This window comes from Brachypodium distachyon, chromosome 2, assembly GCF_000005505.3.
Source record: "Brachypodium distachyon strain Bd21 chromosome 2, Brachypodium_distachyon_v3.0, whole genome shotgun sequence".
NCBI lineage: Eukaryota > Viridiplantae > Streptophyta > Magnoliopsida > Poales > Poaceae > Brachypodium > Brachypodium distachyon.
In genome coordinates this window covers 17,335,791-17,351,432 of record NC_016132.3, presented here as the reverse complement: position 1 = coordinate 17,351,432, position 15,642 = coordinate 17,335,791, and the positions used below count along the sequence as shown (strand labels likewise).

At 46.5% G+C, this 15,642-nt stretch overlaps 3 protein-coding genes across 3 annotated transcripts; 1 reads left to right on the top strand and 2 right to left on the bottom strand.

Annotated features, from left to right (window-relative positions):
- Positions 1-707: 707 nt before the first annotated feature.
- LOC106866141 (transcription repressor OFP1) lies at positions 708-2,363 on the bottom strand. Its single transcript, XM_014898894.2, has one exon. The coding sequence runs from the start codon at positions 1,724-1,726 to the stop codon at positions 857-859; it is 870 nt and encodes a 289-aa protein (XP_014754380.1). The 5' UTR covers positions 1,727-2,363; the 3' UTR covers positions 708-856.
- A 3,127-nt stretch (positions 2,364-5,490) lies between these two features.
- LOC100829189 (probable alpha,alpha-trehalose-phosphate synthase [UDP-forming] 7) lies at positions 5,491-9,981 on the top strand. Its single transcript, XM_003568045.4, has 3 exons — positions 5,491-7,702; positions 8,140-8,413; positions 9,051-9,981. The coding sequence occupies exons 1-3, from the start codon at positions 5,646-5,648 to the stop codon at positions 9,426-9,428; spliced, it is 2,709 nt and encodes a 902-aa protein (XP_003568093.1). The 5' UTR covers positions 5,491-5,645; the 3' UTR covers positions 9,429-9,981.
- A 307-nt stretch (positions 9,982-10,288) lies between these two features.
- On the bottom strand, positions 10,289-15,135 carry LOC100828890 (gamma-glutamyl hydrolase 2). Its single transcript, XM_003568044.4, has 10 exons — positions 14,764-15,135; positions 13,875-13,961; positions 13,660-13,749; positions 13,264-13,358; positions 12,634-12,694; positions 12,364-12,453; positions 12,121-12,183; positions 11,772-11,860; positions 10,786-10,878; positions 10,289-10,687 (listed from the first exon to the last, which is right to left on the bottom strand). Exons 1-10 carry the CDS (start codon positions 15,118-15,120, stop codon positions 10,654-10,656), a joined length of 1,059 nt encoding a protein of 352 aa, XP_003568092.2. The 5' UTR covers positions 15,121-15,135; the 3' UTR covers positions 10,289-10,653.
- Positions 15,136-15,642: the final 507 nt, after the last annotated feature.

Sequence of the window (15,642 nt, the reverse complement as noted above, 5' to 3'; positions counted from 1 at the left end):
GGTTGATCGAGCGACTACAGCGACGCGATCGAGACATCGAGCGGAGGCGGCGATGGGGCATCCATCAGAGGAGCCTGCGACGACCATCGGAGGCGGCAGAGGCAGCTTCGCGGCGGGTTCTGACGGCCATAGTGGCATCCGGCAGAGGCGGCTGCGACCAGCGGAGGCGGCGATGACGGGATCCGGCAGCGACGGTGGCATCCTGCGGAGGCGACGGTGACTGCGTGGTAGTGGGATCTAGTGGCGGCAACACGACGGCGGTGGGAGTCCAACGGAGGCGGCGGCTACCACGAAATCCACGTGCTTCTTTGATTTGATCTCATTTTCCGGGTGGTTATCTGTTTTGGATTTTTCTTTTGATGAGCTCAAAAAAGAAATATAGTTTGTGAATCAGTTTTGATATGATGATTTGTAGACACGAAGCACTGATGATTAACGTAATTAGGGCATGTACAATGGTTGATAAAACTGTCTTATCTTAGACATTCCACGTCAATTAGAAAAGACAACAAAACATGTTGTAAAATGGGTTATCTCTTAGTGTTCTATCTTAGAATTAATGTTTAGATAAATAAAATTAACTAAATAAATGCCAAGAAAAGGTGAAATCTAGTACATAAATTTGCCTTATTTTTACCTTATCATTCTTATGAAGAGATCATCTCTTAATTAAGAGAAGGTTTGTGACTTCTCTTCGTTTTTCTTTCTTCCACATCAGATGTTATCGTATGCGGCATCGCTAAAAGAAGGCTTACGTCACCTCACCGTAAACGCACTTGCCACATAGACAACTACACCGACAAACACTCCAGCACCTATAATGCGGGTGCATTAACCAGAGATTAACGCGACTAATTCACCACTGAGCGCTGCCCCACCGGTTAAGTATGCTAGCAGGTTGGATCGCACTCCGGGCGCCTTTCGGGGAAGCAGCAGCAGCAGTTAGCAGGTTGTTGCTGACGTGGTCGAACCAGACCTGGCGGAAGACCTTGACGATGCAACCGTGGTGCTCGTCTGCGTTCAGCGCGAGGTAGCACGCCAGCAGCTCCTCCGGCCGCGCGCCACCGGCGCCGGTGACGACGATCATCTCCGACATGGACTCCCTGAACGCCCGCTGCGGGTCCCGCGTCCGCCGCACCACCGCCAGGCTCTCAAGCTCCGCCGCCCGCCGCACCCTCACCCTGATCAGCGGCATTGCCCGTCCCGAGAACGACGACCGGCGGCCGCTAAGGCGCCGCCGCCGCTTCCCGGTGCCCGTGCCCGACGGCGGCGGCGGGGTGCCGGCGACGGAGAAGGCGATGAGCTGGCCGAGCGGCTGGCTCGGGTCACGCTCGCCGCCGACGGAGCAGTGGCGACGCCGGCGAACGCGATGCCGGTGACGCACGGCCGCGGAGGCCGCGCTGTCGTTGCCAACAGAGAGCCTCCGCGGGACGACATCGACGCCGGCGGCGGGAGAGCGGCGCTGCGATCTTGGCAAGCCCGGGGTGATCGCCGTCGTGGCCGGGCACGTCGACGGGACTGCTGGAGCGGCGCCTCCGCCAGCCATGGCGGCCGCTCTGGGCTTCCCCCCCGCGAGCTTGGCGACGAGCCACGAGAGCGGAGACAAAGAGGGGAACGATGCCTTGCCTTTGCCTTTGCCTTTGCCCTCGCGCTCGCAGGTCTCTCCTCCTTGCTCTGTTGCGAGTTCCGTTAATCCATGCCGCTTCCTGCTGCTTCCCCATCTCATGGCTTCTAGCTGTCAGCCTATGCAGAGTGAGGTGTGTTACTGTGTGTGCGATCTTGCTAGCACTAGGCGGAGACGAGCGAGGGCGATTTAAAAGCAACATCGGAGGACGGCGGCACGGCCGGGGGAGACAGGCGTGGTCTGAACTGAAGCCTATGTCTGCATGTATCCATTGAGTTTTCGAAAGCCCCTGGCGGCACGAGAGTTCAGAATTCACAGGGCCCGGCCCATACGTGATACGTTCAGGCACACATGACACGCACATTCCTGAATGATTCGACCATTAATCCACATTTGTGTCCTGTACTTTCTGCTGTCCTGATCTTAACAATTCCGATGCAAAAATGGGCAAAGAGAGAGGAAAAAGGAAGGAGCCAAAGACGAGGAAAAAGTGGAGTCTGATGGCTGAAAGGGGTGAGCTGAAACAAAGGAAGCTGGCTTGCTGTACATGTTTTTGCTTTCTGCCTCTTCCTGTTTCAGTTTTTTTTTCCTTCCTGTGTTGGATCGTTTGAACAAAAGTCCCGCCAGGATATCTACCCGTTGCCATTCTGCGACTCCTGCCAAGAAACAAGTGAAAATCATACTCAATGCAAAAGGGTGTTTCAGCACGGTAAAAATTCCAGTCCAGGACTCCTTCCTTTTTATACTCAAGGTACCGGAAAATGTATCGATCAGAATTCAGAACAAGTGAACAGTCGGCAAGTTGGTAGAGGGGTCGTGGGCCTTTTGGCCCATGTAGGTTAGCGAAGTGAAGACTCTGAACTGTATCCATTTTCCAAAGAAATGGCTCTTAGAATTGGGCAGGCGCCACTGTGCAAACCTGAAACTCTGATAGAGACGGGGAACAATCTGATATCCTGGGTCCTGGACATCTGAAAGGAAATCAAAAGCCAAGATGAGACGATAGGAGGTCCCTCCAAAAATCAAAATCTCCGTTCAAAGTGGAAGAACCCCTCAAAGCGATTCCTATCCACATTGCGCGTCATGGATAAGTGTCAACTCTCAAGCCGCAAGTGTCAACTAAAGCCAATGCGCTCGCTTTCACTGCAACATCCGTTGCTTTTTTGCCGATCGAGGCGGTGCCTGAACACAAAGGCTCTGCTCAGAATGGCCAAAGCACATGGGAACAATCCTAAGCTAGGTCCGCCTCAAAGTGTCTGAAATGGGGAGAGAAAAAAAAAATCCAAGTATGCTCACGTTTCTTTCTCTCGACTCTTGTGTACACAAGCCAACTAAAGTGCATCTCGAAGAGTTTAGTTATCTCATTCCTCATAGTTATGTTAATTGGTGCTAATTGTTATGGCGTAATCATGTAATTCGTGGTTAATCATTATATACGATGTGCTATTTGTGCTACAAATGTGTTGTCAGTTATTACTAAATCATATACTCTCTCCGATTCTAAATTCTTGTTATTATTTTAGTTTAAATTTGTACTAAAACAACGACGACAATTTAGAATCGGAGGGAGTAATAAAATAGAGTTGAATATGTGAATGAGATAAAGAGATTTAGGTGCAGAATCTTTTATATGCATTCCCCATTTTTATTTATTTTGGATAGTAAAATTAGGCATTCTCCAAGCCTTCTCATGCACTAGGCACTACTCAGGCTGGATCATCTGGTTTCGTGATATGTGTTGAGTCACCTGTCAACCTAAAGAAAGTTCGCGCCTCACTTCCAGGAGGACCAGTATCCCTCTCATTCCCGACCTAGGGGTACACTCTCGTTCTTCTACTCTCCCATGAATCGGTCTTGGTGGTCGGATCTCTCCTTGGGTTCCCCCTAAGGGCCAGTTCGGTCACGCCATTCCCGGTGGAGAATAACATGGAATGGTCAAATTTCAGTTTAATTTCCCCCAATCCCTGCAGCGTGATCATTGAAAACGAACAGACCCTATCTAGGTTTCATATCTTAAGAGCAACTGCTCGTGTAGAAAAATCGGTGTACCTAGTTGGTTGGCTTTACTCCTACGGAAAACCCGAAACTCATCTAGTGTTGCCAGAACCTAACCCCATCTGCCTATTCTCACTTCGAGCCTGATCACGGTAAAATGGCTAACAACTAGCCAAATAAGATGTTAGCCATCTGCCTGCTACAAATTTATCAAGCAAGAGGCGACCAAAAAATCTTGTCAACAATTAAATTCCATGACTCCAAAATATATATCTTATATTACTAAGAAACTTTTTTACTTCATGAAAATTTGACTTTCATGTTTACTCCATATATTTGCATCATTGTGAAATTGGGATATGAGGAAGCAAATTTTGGGGAATTTGCTAGAGATACTCTAAGAAATTATTTCTATAAAATGAACTTTTATACTTCCTCCGTACTGAAATAAGTGACGTGGATTTACATAGATTCTTTATACGAATCCACGCCATTTATTTTAGGACGAGGGGAGTAGATTTTTTCAAAAGAGGTTGAGCAAAGAAAAGGGTAAAATGAAATCAAATGCATGGAGTAAAAGTTCTAACCGACCAAAGGTGTCCATGAACCCCTATACCATTTACAAAGTCATCATTTATCAATAGAGTACCAGTAGGATATACTAGTTAATTATTTTCTTATACAGCACAAAGGAGGAAGGCCAACAATATCTTAGTCCCCACGGTCCACTGATCCTCCATCTTGAACCAGCAGCAACCGGGAGATTCCATGCATGATTCCATCCTCAAAAAGCTTGACCAGTACACGCCACTTGCCCCAAGTTGCGCTGCTGGATTGAACCTAGACACAGGCAACGGGCAAGCGCGCCATGGCCCTTCGCATTTATCCGAATAAAATCAAGGGGATATGCTCATGGCTGCCCCAGGCCCAGGCCAGATCGTCGTCACCGGTTGGGTGGCTCGCTCTTAATTGACCGCTAAGATTGCTTATCTTTTTGCCTGTCCGTTGTGTTAGCTGGTGGTGGCGTGGCAGGAGTATTAACAAAGCATCCACAGGTCCGATAAAAAAAAAACAAAGCATCCACAGGCTTTGCATTTTTTGCATGATGCGCGCGGGCCTCGTGGGATGGGGATGGACGACCGGGAGCCTACTCTACACGTGGCACGGCGGTCGTGATCAAAGCGCCACCGACATCTCTGTTGCGGACAGACAGCGTGGCCATGCACGGTCCACGTGGCATCTGCCGACTGCCTGGTCGTCTGTTTCCCACAAATTCTTTGAGTTGCGATGGTATATGCTTTGTTTTGTTTTCAAAGCATTAGGAGAAAGAGATCCCTGGTGCTCCAAAGCTAACAACAACTCGACCCTATCGTGCCTAGTCAGGCACACACAACGGGACGTCGCTATCGGGCCTACGTGGCGGCATTGCCACCGGACACGTGCTTCGCGGGCTGCAGAGCGCCTCGCGTTTCATTTTCCCTTGTCGCTTTATTTGCAAAAAACGGAAAATACGACCAGGACGTCTCATAAAAGCGCCGGACAAACAAGCCTGGAATTCCAAATCCACATACTGTAGACCCGCGACCGATCTGGTCCGTCCATCGCATGTGCGGAGACATCTCCCACGTCCGTTCAGGTGGACCCATTCGGCGTCAGGTGGCAGCGTGACGCCAGCTGGCACCGGTGGGGCACGCACCACCTTATCCTCTTTCCCCCCCGACGGGTCGCCTTCCCCCCCGAACATGGTCCACTGCGCCGGCAGCTGACAACAAATGGTGGGGCCGGCACGTCGGTGGGTGATTGGACCACGAGGGGACCTCCGTGAACCGAGTCCAACCGCTGGGGAATATACTGTGCGCTCGTCTTCCTCGTCGCCCACCCGCCTCCAAACTCCACGCCCTCCCACATTTTTTCCGAACTCGAAACGCCGGATCGGGTCAAAGCACGGACCTAGGGTTTCGTTGAAACCTGCCATTCCGCGGATCGAGCAGCTAGGGCTTCGGCGGAATCAATCCCCGATTCAGCCATGATGTCGAGGTCGTACACCAACCTTCTGGACCTCGCCGCGGGGAACTTCGCGGCGCTGGGCCCCGCCGGCGGCGGGAGGCGGCGGTCGGGGTCGTTCGCGGCGAAGCGAATGCCGCGGGTGATGACGGTGCCCGGGACGCTGTCGGAGCTGGACGACGAGGACGATGAGCTGGCGGCGACGAGCAGCATCGCCTCCGATGTGCCCTCGTCGGCCGTGGGCGAGCGCCTCATTGTGGTCGCGAACCAGCTCCCCGTGGTGGCGCGACGCCGCCCCGACGGCCGCGGCTGGTTGTTCTCCTGGGACGACGACTCGCTCCTCCTCCGGCTCCGCGACGGCGTCCCGGATGAGATGGAGGTGCTCTTCGTCGGCACCCTCCGCGCCGACGTGCCCGCCTCTGAGCAAGACGAGGTCTCGCAAACCCTCATCGACGGCTTCCGCTGTGCTCCCGTATTCCTCCCGGCCGACCTCTACGATCGCTTTTACCAGAACTTCTGCAAGGGTTACCTATGGCCGTTGTTCCACTACATGCTCCCCTTTGCCTCCGCCCAGTCCCCGAAGGCAAACGCCGTATCAGGTGGCGGCCGGTTTGATCGGGCCTCATGGGAGTCTTACGTCCTCGCGAACAAGTACTTCTTCGAGAAGGTGGTCGAGGTCATCAACCCGGAGGACGACTACGTTTGGGTCCATGATTACCACCTCATGGCGCTGCCCACCTTCCTCAGGCGCCGCTTCAATCGCCTCCGCATTGGATTCTTCCTCCACAGCCCCTTCCCCTCATCAGAGATATACCGGTCCCTTCCTGTTAGGGAGGAGATCCTCAGAACTCTGCTCAATTGTGATCTCGTTGGATTTCATACATTCGATTATGCGAGGCACTTTCTATCTTGCTGTAGTAGGATGCTGGGAATAGAGTACGAGTCAAAGCGTGGATATATTGGTCTGGATTACTTTGGTCGCACTGTTGGGATAAAGATTATGCCAGTGGGAATCCATATGGGTCAATTGCAATCAGTGCTGCAATTACCTGACATGCAGCGGAAGGTTGCTGAGCTGCGACAGCAATTTGAGGGCAAGACCGTGTTGCTTGGTGTGGATGATATGGATATCTTTAAAGGCATCAATTTGAAGCTTCTTGCATTTGAGAATATGCTGAGGATGCATCCTAAGTGGAAGGGAAGGGCTGTGTTGGTGCAGATTGCTAACCCAGCACGTGGGAAGGGAAAAGATATCGACTCAATCCGTGGTGAGATTCAGGATAGTGTTGAGAGAATCAATAAGGAGTTCGGCCGGTCTGGGTACAGTCCAATTGTTTTCATTGACCGGAACGTCCCAAGTGTGGAGAAGCTTGCATATTATACGGTCGCTGAGTGTGTTGTGGTGACTGCTGTGAGGGATGGAATGAATTTGACCCCATATGAGTACATCGTCTGCCGGCAGGGGATACCTGGCTCTGAGTCTGCACCAGAGGTCAGTGGGCCAAGCAAGAGCATGCTAGTTGTGTCAGAATTTATTGGATGCTCGCCTTCACTGAGTGGTGCCATTCGTGTTAACCCGTGGAATATTGAAGCAACTGCGGAGGCGTTGAATGAGGCCATCTCGATGTCAGAGCGTGAAAAGCAGCTGAGGCATGAAAAACACTACCGCTATGTAAGCACACACGATGTCGCATATTGGTCAAGGAGCTTCATCCAGGACCTGGAGAGAGCTTGCAAGGATCACTTTAGGAAGCCGTGTTGGGGCATTGGACTGGGATTTGGATTCAGGGTGGTGGCCCTAGACCCAAATTTCGCAAAGCTTAATTTTGATTCAATTATAATGTCTTATGGAAGATCAAAGAGTAGGGCCATATTTCTTGACTATGATGGTACTTTGGTGCCACAGGCTTCTATCAACCAGAAACCAAGCGAAGAATTAGTGAACATTATTAATACCCTATGCTCGGATAGGAATAACATTGTTTTCATTGTCAGTGGAAGAAGCAGAGATAGCTTGGGATCAATGTTCTCATCATGTCCAATGCTTGGCATTGCGGCAGAGCACGGTTACTTCTTAAGGTACAGTTTTGTAATTAGCATTTCTACATTTCCTTGAATATTAGCAGTGGAAGTCTGTACATTAGTTTGATCAAATAGCAATCTAGTTTGCTTTTGTTGGTTCTTGTAACAAAGGAATTGTTTCCTTATTATTTAACAAGCAACTTCATGCAGCTTTTGTTTACTTGCTACTTCACTGCAATGACCAATTAGCGGGGTTAAAGTATTTAGTCACTTAAAACTTAATGCATCATGCACTCTAGGTTCAGCGAACTCTTAGGCGCTGCTTCTACTTCAACATGGCATGCTCATGCTGTCACATTTTTATTTGTGGTTTTTAGCTGCCAATTCAATCTGCTTGGTGTTTTATTACATGAGGATAATTGCAGACTTTATCATGATCTTTGGAATTACTGGATAACTAAATGAATGATGAGATGCTATGTTTCTATGTGTAGGTGGAGTAGAGATGAAGAATGGCAAACCAGTACCCAGTCCCCTGATATTGGATGGATGCAAATGGCAGAGCCTGTGATGAATCTTTATACAGAAGCAACTGATGGATCTTACATTGAAACCAAAGAAACTGCATTGGTGTGGCATCACCGGGATGCTGACCAAGGCTTTGGTTCTTCTCAGGCAAAAGAAATGCTTGATCACCTGGAAAGTGTACTATCAAATGAAGCAGTCTCAGTCAAGAGCGGCCAGTTCATTGTTGAAGTTAAACCTCAGGTTCACCATCTTGATTTCTGCATTTTATCTGATAGCTTACAATTTTTTGTGCCTTTCATAGAGGAAATACTTCCACATTTTACCCTCCAAATACCCTATATAAGTGAATTCATTGGTTGTTTTGCATTTAGTAAGTTCCCCTTCCTGAGGTCTGCCTACTACTTTTGTGTCAGAAAAGCTATTTTCTTTTCTTTGTTACTTGAGGTAAGTACCATAGCATGTTTCTGCTTTTTGCAGAAGTATGATCTTCATACTTTGACCTGATTAAGGTTTCTCTCAGTTCTAGATTCCTGGAACTGTGTTGCGACGTTTGAGCCAGCAAGCATTGCTTAAAAAGCAATTCGTGTTTTACTTTCAAATTTTGTTGTAGTTATGTGGCCTTAGTTGCTTCCCAGCATTCAACTAAATTGGCCTTCTTTACATGAGTTATGTGATACATTGTGCACGTGTGTTGCATTCACTCGTCTTCCTCTATACATGCAACATGCTTTACATTTTTTTGAAAATGCCTTATACCAGAAATCACAAGCTAGCCATAACAATTTTACTACACGCTCCAGGTTTTGATTTTTCTGATCTTTGCACTGTTGCTGACTTTTCTTTCACTCATTCATTCAGCTATTACTTTGTGCTGCAGGGTGTTAGCAAAGGTCTTGTGGCTGAGAAGATAATCGGATCAATGAAAGAGAAAAGTCAACAGGCAGATTTTGTATTATGCATTGGTGATGACAGGTCAGATGAGGATATGTTTGAAAATATTGCGGATGTCATGAAAAGGGGCATTGCTGCGCCAAAAACACCTCTGTTTGCATGTACTGTAGGGCAGAAACCAAGCAAAGCTAAGTTCTACCTGGACGATACATATGAAGTAGTCAGTATGCTAAGTGCACTAGCAGATGTTTCAGACCCAGACCCTACGGCAGGCTTGGCAGATGACTTGGCTACGTCAGTCTCTTCACTAGATATCAGTGATGAACAAATTCAGTTCAGTAATACAACGATAGAAGGATCTTAGCCTGAAACTGAATCAACACATACTATGATGCTTGACTCACTAAAACATTTTTGTTTGATCGGAAGTGGAGCAGTGGACAGATGATCCACAGAAGAGCAAAAACTATCTTACAGGTCATGATTCTTTGTAGAGAAGATAAGGTATCTCTCCAGGTGGACTAGGGTTACAGTCTGGAGGGAGCTGCAAGTAGGACAGGGATTTGCAATAGCCTCATTCTGCAGCTGGTTACTGCATTTCAATTAGTTGCTGCAAGAAGATTCATATGTGCATAGCTGACCTTTCATGTTCTTCCTGATTTTTCCCTTATCATCTCTGTGAGAATGAGGATATTGGAATGAAACCTGTGAAACGGCTGGCGCAGTTTGTGATTTCTTATCTGTTGACTTGGTTAACGGTTAACTAAGAGATTTTCTAGTCAAGAAATCTAGTAATCCTTTTCCTGTAATATTGCGCTGGTGTTTGGGATGAGAATCGTCTCATAACAGCCTTATATGCACACTACATGTATCTAGCAAACTTATTGAATTCGTTCTCTGCAACTCATTATGTCTTACACTTCCAGTACTAGTTGTTACTGCCAATAGTACAGTACTAGGTGTTGCCAACGTGCGTAGCCCTAGTTGGTTTTCTCTTTCGTTTAGAAATGTTCTACCTGAAGGAGGCATCTTTCATGTTCTCATTCATGGTGGTGACATGGTGCCAGATTAATTCTGCCCGTGCAACACTGGAGATTTTCCTCCGATTAATATAGAACTTAGTACAGTACCATTGTTATCTTAAGCCACGTCATCTTTGAAAGGTCAAGAAAGCCAAATTTGAAAGCGCACCCTGTCGATTTCATGGTATCAATTTCACTCACAAAAAAAAAAGATTTCATGGTATCAATTTCTTTTTGAATCATCTATACGCACATCTTTCACGTAAAGAACGCCCAGTTGGCAGTTCTTCTTCGATGTGAGGAGGAAAAGGTAACTGAATGGCAGATGTGGGAGATTTAACAATACATGAATACAGTTTGGGGGAGGATGCTTTTATTTATTCGGAGAAACAACACAGCTACTGACCCTGCCCCTGAACCCCGGATATACACAGTCAAACTTTACAATTTCTGTAATGAACTGAAGTTCTCATCCTTCTTACATTGGTAAGCGACTAAGCATACAGCAGTATATCTCCTTATCTCACCCTTCTGACATCAGCAAGCATACAAGCATCTGCTCCGATCTTAGGAGAATATGTAGACCTCGTCGAAGGATTTCCTACAAAGCATCACATGTGTTCATTTGCATAGCCGTGAATAGAGAAGCAGATGGTGCAGCAGGTATGCAATTATGCAAGACCAACAGAAGCAGCTTACGAGGTTTTCCCCGAAAACGTAGGGCTGTAGTTGTAAATCAGGTTATCCAGCACCTTGTCAGCAGGAGGTCTGTTTGGGGACTTGCGTGCTTGGCTGTTTCACATCAGAGCAAAATGTGAGCCTTGCATGAGCCATTGCTTTGCAGTTAGTTCTTTTGTATGCAAGTACGGGATTCATGCAATGGACTTGGTGGAACACAATGATGCGAGATAAGGGTATGTTGAATGCAAGCAAGTCTCTGAGAAGCTGCAAGTCTGCAACAAGGTAAAGAACGACACAATCATACAATTAACTCCACAAAGGGCTAGCTGGTCTGCAGCTAAAACCAGCCATGGAAGATATGTCAAGACCTAAACCGTGGTTTATGGTGAGCGTGCCTGGCTTTGAGATAATAAAACAACGAAGCACGCGGCAGCAGCAGTAGCAAAATAAAAAATAAAAAATTGTGCAACTGCTGATTGTAGCCATTTCTGGTTTAGATCGGTGCAGATATCATTATGTTGGGTACTAAAGTTAATGGTGACTGCATCACAGAAATAATAATCTAGAAACTGAGCAGCTAATGAGACTAAGCTGGAATCCAAACAAAGGCAACTAGGTTGTCGTAAATAGGAACAGACAGGAGCACATCTATCTACAGGTCGATGTAGAATCTGCAATAATTTCATCGACACCATACAAACTATTCATGAGTGGAGTACTGAATATGAATATGAACTTGACTCAAGCAGATGCAGTCATTCAGAGGGATCTGGTTGAACTAGAATTATGGGTTTAATGATCGTCGAACGGAGAAAAAAATTGAGCAAATGCCACGAACCTAAAGTCCTATAAACTGTTGCTAACCATACATGCTTTTGAACAGGTCATTTTTCAACCGCGCCGTACAATTTTCATCACAGAATTAGAAGCATGGACAATGCATATATGAATAATCAAATGATATCTTGCTTATAACAAATAAACAAAAGGTCTCGATTGCAAACCTGACAAAATAGTTGGCAAAATTTTGAGTCACTTGTACCGCATCCTCACTGTGTGGAATCATTGGTTTACCCCACTCAAAAATGGCTTTCTGCAGCAGGTAAACAAGCTAATCATGGTCTAACTCTTGAGGACATACTGTTTGCCTAAGTGGCCAGTGTCCACATTAAGAAAAAATATCACAGCCAAGAATAGTTTCAAAGAATGTTTTGGTAGCAGACTAATATATAATCTTAATAAATGCCAGAAAGGGGATAGGTAGCATGCAAAAAATATGCACAGGCCCGTGAACAGATTAGTGGCTTAACAACTGGAGTTCCAAAATAAACAGTTGCATTACAGTCACCATACCTCAGGATGCCACTGAGTGCAAGTGATCGGATATTTCTGTGCTTGTACGGTTGAGACATAAACCTGATTTGTCAAGGAAAGGAAATCAATTTGTTGTATCATGCAATGATTTGTGAATCAGTTTGTTGTACTACCTCTGAATTAGGCTGATTGAAAGACCTTTTGTTACGTAGAAGGTGCAGGAAAGAAAGACCTTTAAGAGTGGATGTTATATGTTGGGAGTAAAACTATGAAATTTTGTACCTCCCCATTTTCATCAGGTGATGTAGTCAGAATTCTGAAGAAGCTTGACAAGGCCCCATTCTCTCGCAATCTCTTAGGAGATATGCCATACTGTCACAAATTGAGAAATTAAACCATGTTAGGGAAAAGAGATAAAGATTTATTTTTCTGCAATCTTCATCTAAGGTGCTGTTTCAAAATCATCAATCATGATTTGGCTGAACTAAGTGTATCATGTAGAAGTTAATATCGAGCTGATTAAATGTGAAAAGAACCCAGGATTCTTCTTACTTTGTGATTTTGCATGACAAGACAACTGGTGCTGAGTTTCTTGATGAGATCAGGATGAAATCTGTGAATTTAGATAATATTTTAGCAGACAGGTATACAAAAGGTGATAGAAGGCAAGGCACAAAGAGTTAAAGAGGCAAGCTAGCAAAGTAATCTGTCTTAAAACAATAGTAACAAAAAAACAAGGTTATATCACAGATACACGAGAAAAATATTTGAAAATCTATGAGATATTAAAACCTTGGAAGCATACAGGATCGCATAATCCCTGTTGTTTGGGAAGAGAGGGGGCAACGGGGCAGGGCACATTCTAGATAACTAACCCAACTGCATAACCGAAATCTATTTAGTTCACTTTCAAAATTTCAAATTTGATAAAGCCATCGTGTAAACCTGAGATTAAGTCTAATTACACTTTCTCTGTAAAGAAGAACCAAACTTGCATAATCTTTAGGAATAGGAGTGGACAAAAAAGCATGACGTTTCCAAGTATTCATGCAGACATTTCAGTTGATAGAGAAAAGTGTGAAAACTGAAGAAGTTTAGTGCCAATACAGTTTTCTCTAAGAATAAAAGGCTTGCATGACCATTCTGCGCCTGCACTACAAGTATCTATTTTTAGAATCCCACCTTTCAAATACTGATCCCTCAAGTGAAGAATAATTTGGAAATTGAAGAGTTGATGCTTGATTTGAGGCGCTGAATGACTCCAGAATATTATTGTCCTGATATCATCATAAACAAAAGTCACTTGCCAGTTTGTGGGGCACAGACACGAACTTCAAATGGAACACACTAAGTGCTTGTGTCCTCTTTGCGGATCAGAACAGTGCACCAGCTGTTGTTGCTTCACTGCTTTACACGATACAAGAGGAATGGTATCATTTTAGTTCTAATAGACCATTTTTCTTTGATCAGATATCTAAATTTGAGTTGTCCTAATGAATAAGAAATCCATATTGTACTTCCGCAGCTAAATTTGCATGTTGACAATCTTGGTCGTTATCTTAGAAAAAAGGAAATTACCTTGCTCACTATCATGCTTATAAGCTCGAAACCAAGGCACTGCGCGAATAATGGAAGTATAACTCCTGCATCATTCTTGTCCACGACGTACTAGAAAAGAACAGATGGGGGGAAATGAGAATTATTCCGTTATCTTTGGTTGCGTTTGGCATGAGCTTGGACAAATAACATAGATAATATGATAACATGTCAGAAGCTGTCAAAGAGATAAGTACCTGAAACACTTTTTTTATAGTTTCGAAATATATACCACTCTTCTGTGATCCACCAGTAAACAGAACACCATTCACCAAACTCAGTTTCTGCAGTCAAAGGGTCAGAAGCAAAACTAAAACAAATTATCAAAGAGATAAGTAGCAAGAACAACTGTGCAAGCTAGCAGGGACGCCAAGTAATTAACAGACGTCCTATTTCCATGAGATCATATGGTTGGAAAATGCGATAAGATATTTTGTAGACAGAGACATGATAGGTTAAGTGTTCTGTCCAGATATGAAATAAGTGAATAGTAACATAGGTTAGGTAGACACCGAATGACCAATACCTTATACCTTTTCTAGAATACGACCAATACCTTATACCTGCCCACCCCGCATTTTGATTGATCACCATCTAACTGAGATTATTTTCCTAAACGTATTGGTAACACTTGAGAAACCCTATATGATCGGTATTACCAAATGTTCAGAGAATTCAGCTGAAAGCATAGTTCAGATTCAGGTTTCCCCCGTTCTAGGCCATTTGATTGATGCACATGGATTTTCCCTCCAACTCCAGACTATAGGCTCAAGATCCATCAGAAAAGGCTAAGCAGCAGTTTGAACGCTTGAACTCAAGAAGATACACCATAAATTACTGAGCAGTGAGCACTCGCATGCATTTAACTGGGACACTAATATATCACCATGTCCACTTTCCTTTTTTGTTGTAGAATCATTGGGCATGGAAATAAGCATAGTTGCCTAGAAACGGTCACCACATATCTTATGGTTTTGATTCCAAGCATCATCGGTTAAAACGCTCACGTGGAGAAAGGGGAAGGTAATAGCTAGCTAGGGAGAAGAGAGAGAAGAGAAGGGAGCTACTGAAGCAGAGAGCAAGGACCTCGAGGAGGCGCTCCTCGGGCTCGTTGTAGATGAGCGGGATGACGCGGGCGCCGGCGGACTCGATGAACTTGACGTAGGAAGCGGCGATGTAGGAGGTGGCCGTCCCATTGCTGATCTTCCCGGAGGCGCCGTCGCCCGGGTGCGACACGATGCCGATCACCGGCCGGTCGTACACCGCGGGGTCCGGCGGCGCGGCGCAGGCCCGGGCGCTGGGAAGCTGGATGACGCCCGTCGCCGCCGACGAGGGGGCGAGGAGGAGGAGGAGGGGGAGAAAGGGGAGCAGATGGGGAGAAGCCATTTGGACTGTCGGCTTCTGCTTGCTGCACGCCAGAAGGCGGACGGGGAAAGTGCCCATTGGTGAGGATCACGTTTTTTTTCAGTCTTTTTTCAAAAAACAATTGCAGCGTTGCAGGGAATAACAATTTCAATTTGTGTGAAGCAAATTCAATATCCATGGATTTACTCGATTTACTATGTTGTCGCACCAGTGGCATCCGGGTACCACCGCTGCATGACTCGTGGGCACCTCGCTTGCTTCCCGGAAGGATCGCACCCTGGGCAGAACCCCGTGAGTTACCCTGCAAGTCACCAGCACGGCAGGGCTAGCCGGGCTGCGGGGGTTGCCCTGGAGGGCAGCAAGAGAAATCCCGCCCGGGTGCTTCTCGGGAAGGGCGTTCCCGGACGCACGCGCCCGTTACAGGGGTGGGGCCGAGTGGGCAAGACAGCAACACCACGTGGCCGCTCGGCGCCCCCCCCCCCCCACCCCCCGCGCGCAGGGTTCGCCGGGACAAGAAGTGAAGCACACTCAAGCATTAAATGCACCGACAGAAAGAGGATTTCCCGTCCAGTCAGCCTACAGTGACTGGCCCGGTGTAAA

What these genes read in the sequence shown, in the direction of transcription:
- LOC100829189 (XM_003568045.4), top strand. Translation starts at nt 5,646, where the DNA reads ATGATGTCGAGGTCGTACACCAACCTTCTGGACCTCGCCGCGGGGAAC. An exon ending in GAGCACGGTTACTTCTTAAG is followed by an intron (nt 7,703 to 8,139) that starts GTACAGTTTTGT and finishes TTCTATGTGTAG; the next exon opens with GTGGAGTAGAGATGAAGAAT. An exon ending in TTGTTGAAGTTAAACCTCAG is followed by an intron (nt 8,414 to 9,050) that starts GTTCACCATCTT and finishes TTTGTGCTGCAG; the next exon opens with GGTGTTAGCAAAGGTCTTGT.
- LOC100828890 (XM_003568044.4), bottom strand. Translation starts at nt 15,120, where the DNA reads ATGGGCACTTTCCCCGTCCGCCTTCTGGCGTGCAGCAAGCAGAAGCCG. An exon ending in CTATAAAAAAAGTGTTTCAG is followed by an intron (nt 13,750 to 13,874) that starts GTACTTATCTCT and finishes GTTCTTTTCTAG; the next exon opens with TACGTCGTGGACAAGAATGA. An exon ending in ACGTTTTCGGGGAAAACCTC is followed by an intron (nt 10,688 to 10,785) that starts GTAAGCTGCTTC and finishes GATGCTTTGTAG; the next exon opens with GAAATCCTTCGACGAGGTCT.
- LOC106866141 (XM_014898894.2), bottom strand. Translation starts at nt 1,726, where the DNA reads ATGAGATGGGGAAGCAGCAGGAAGCGGCATGGATTAACGGAACTCGCA.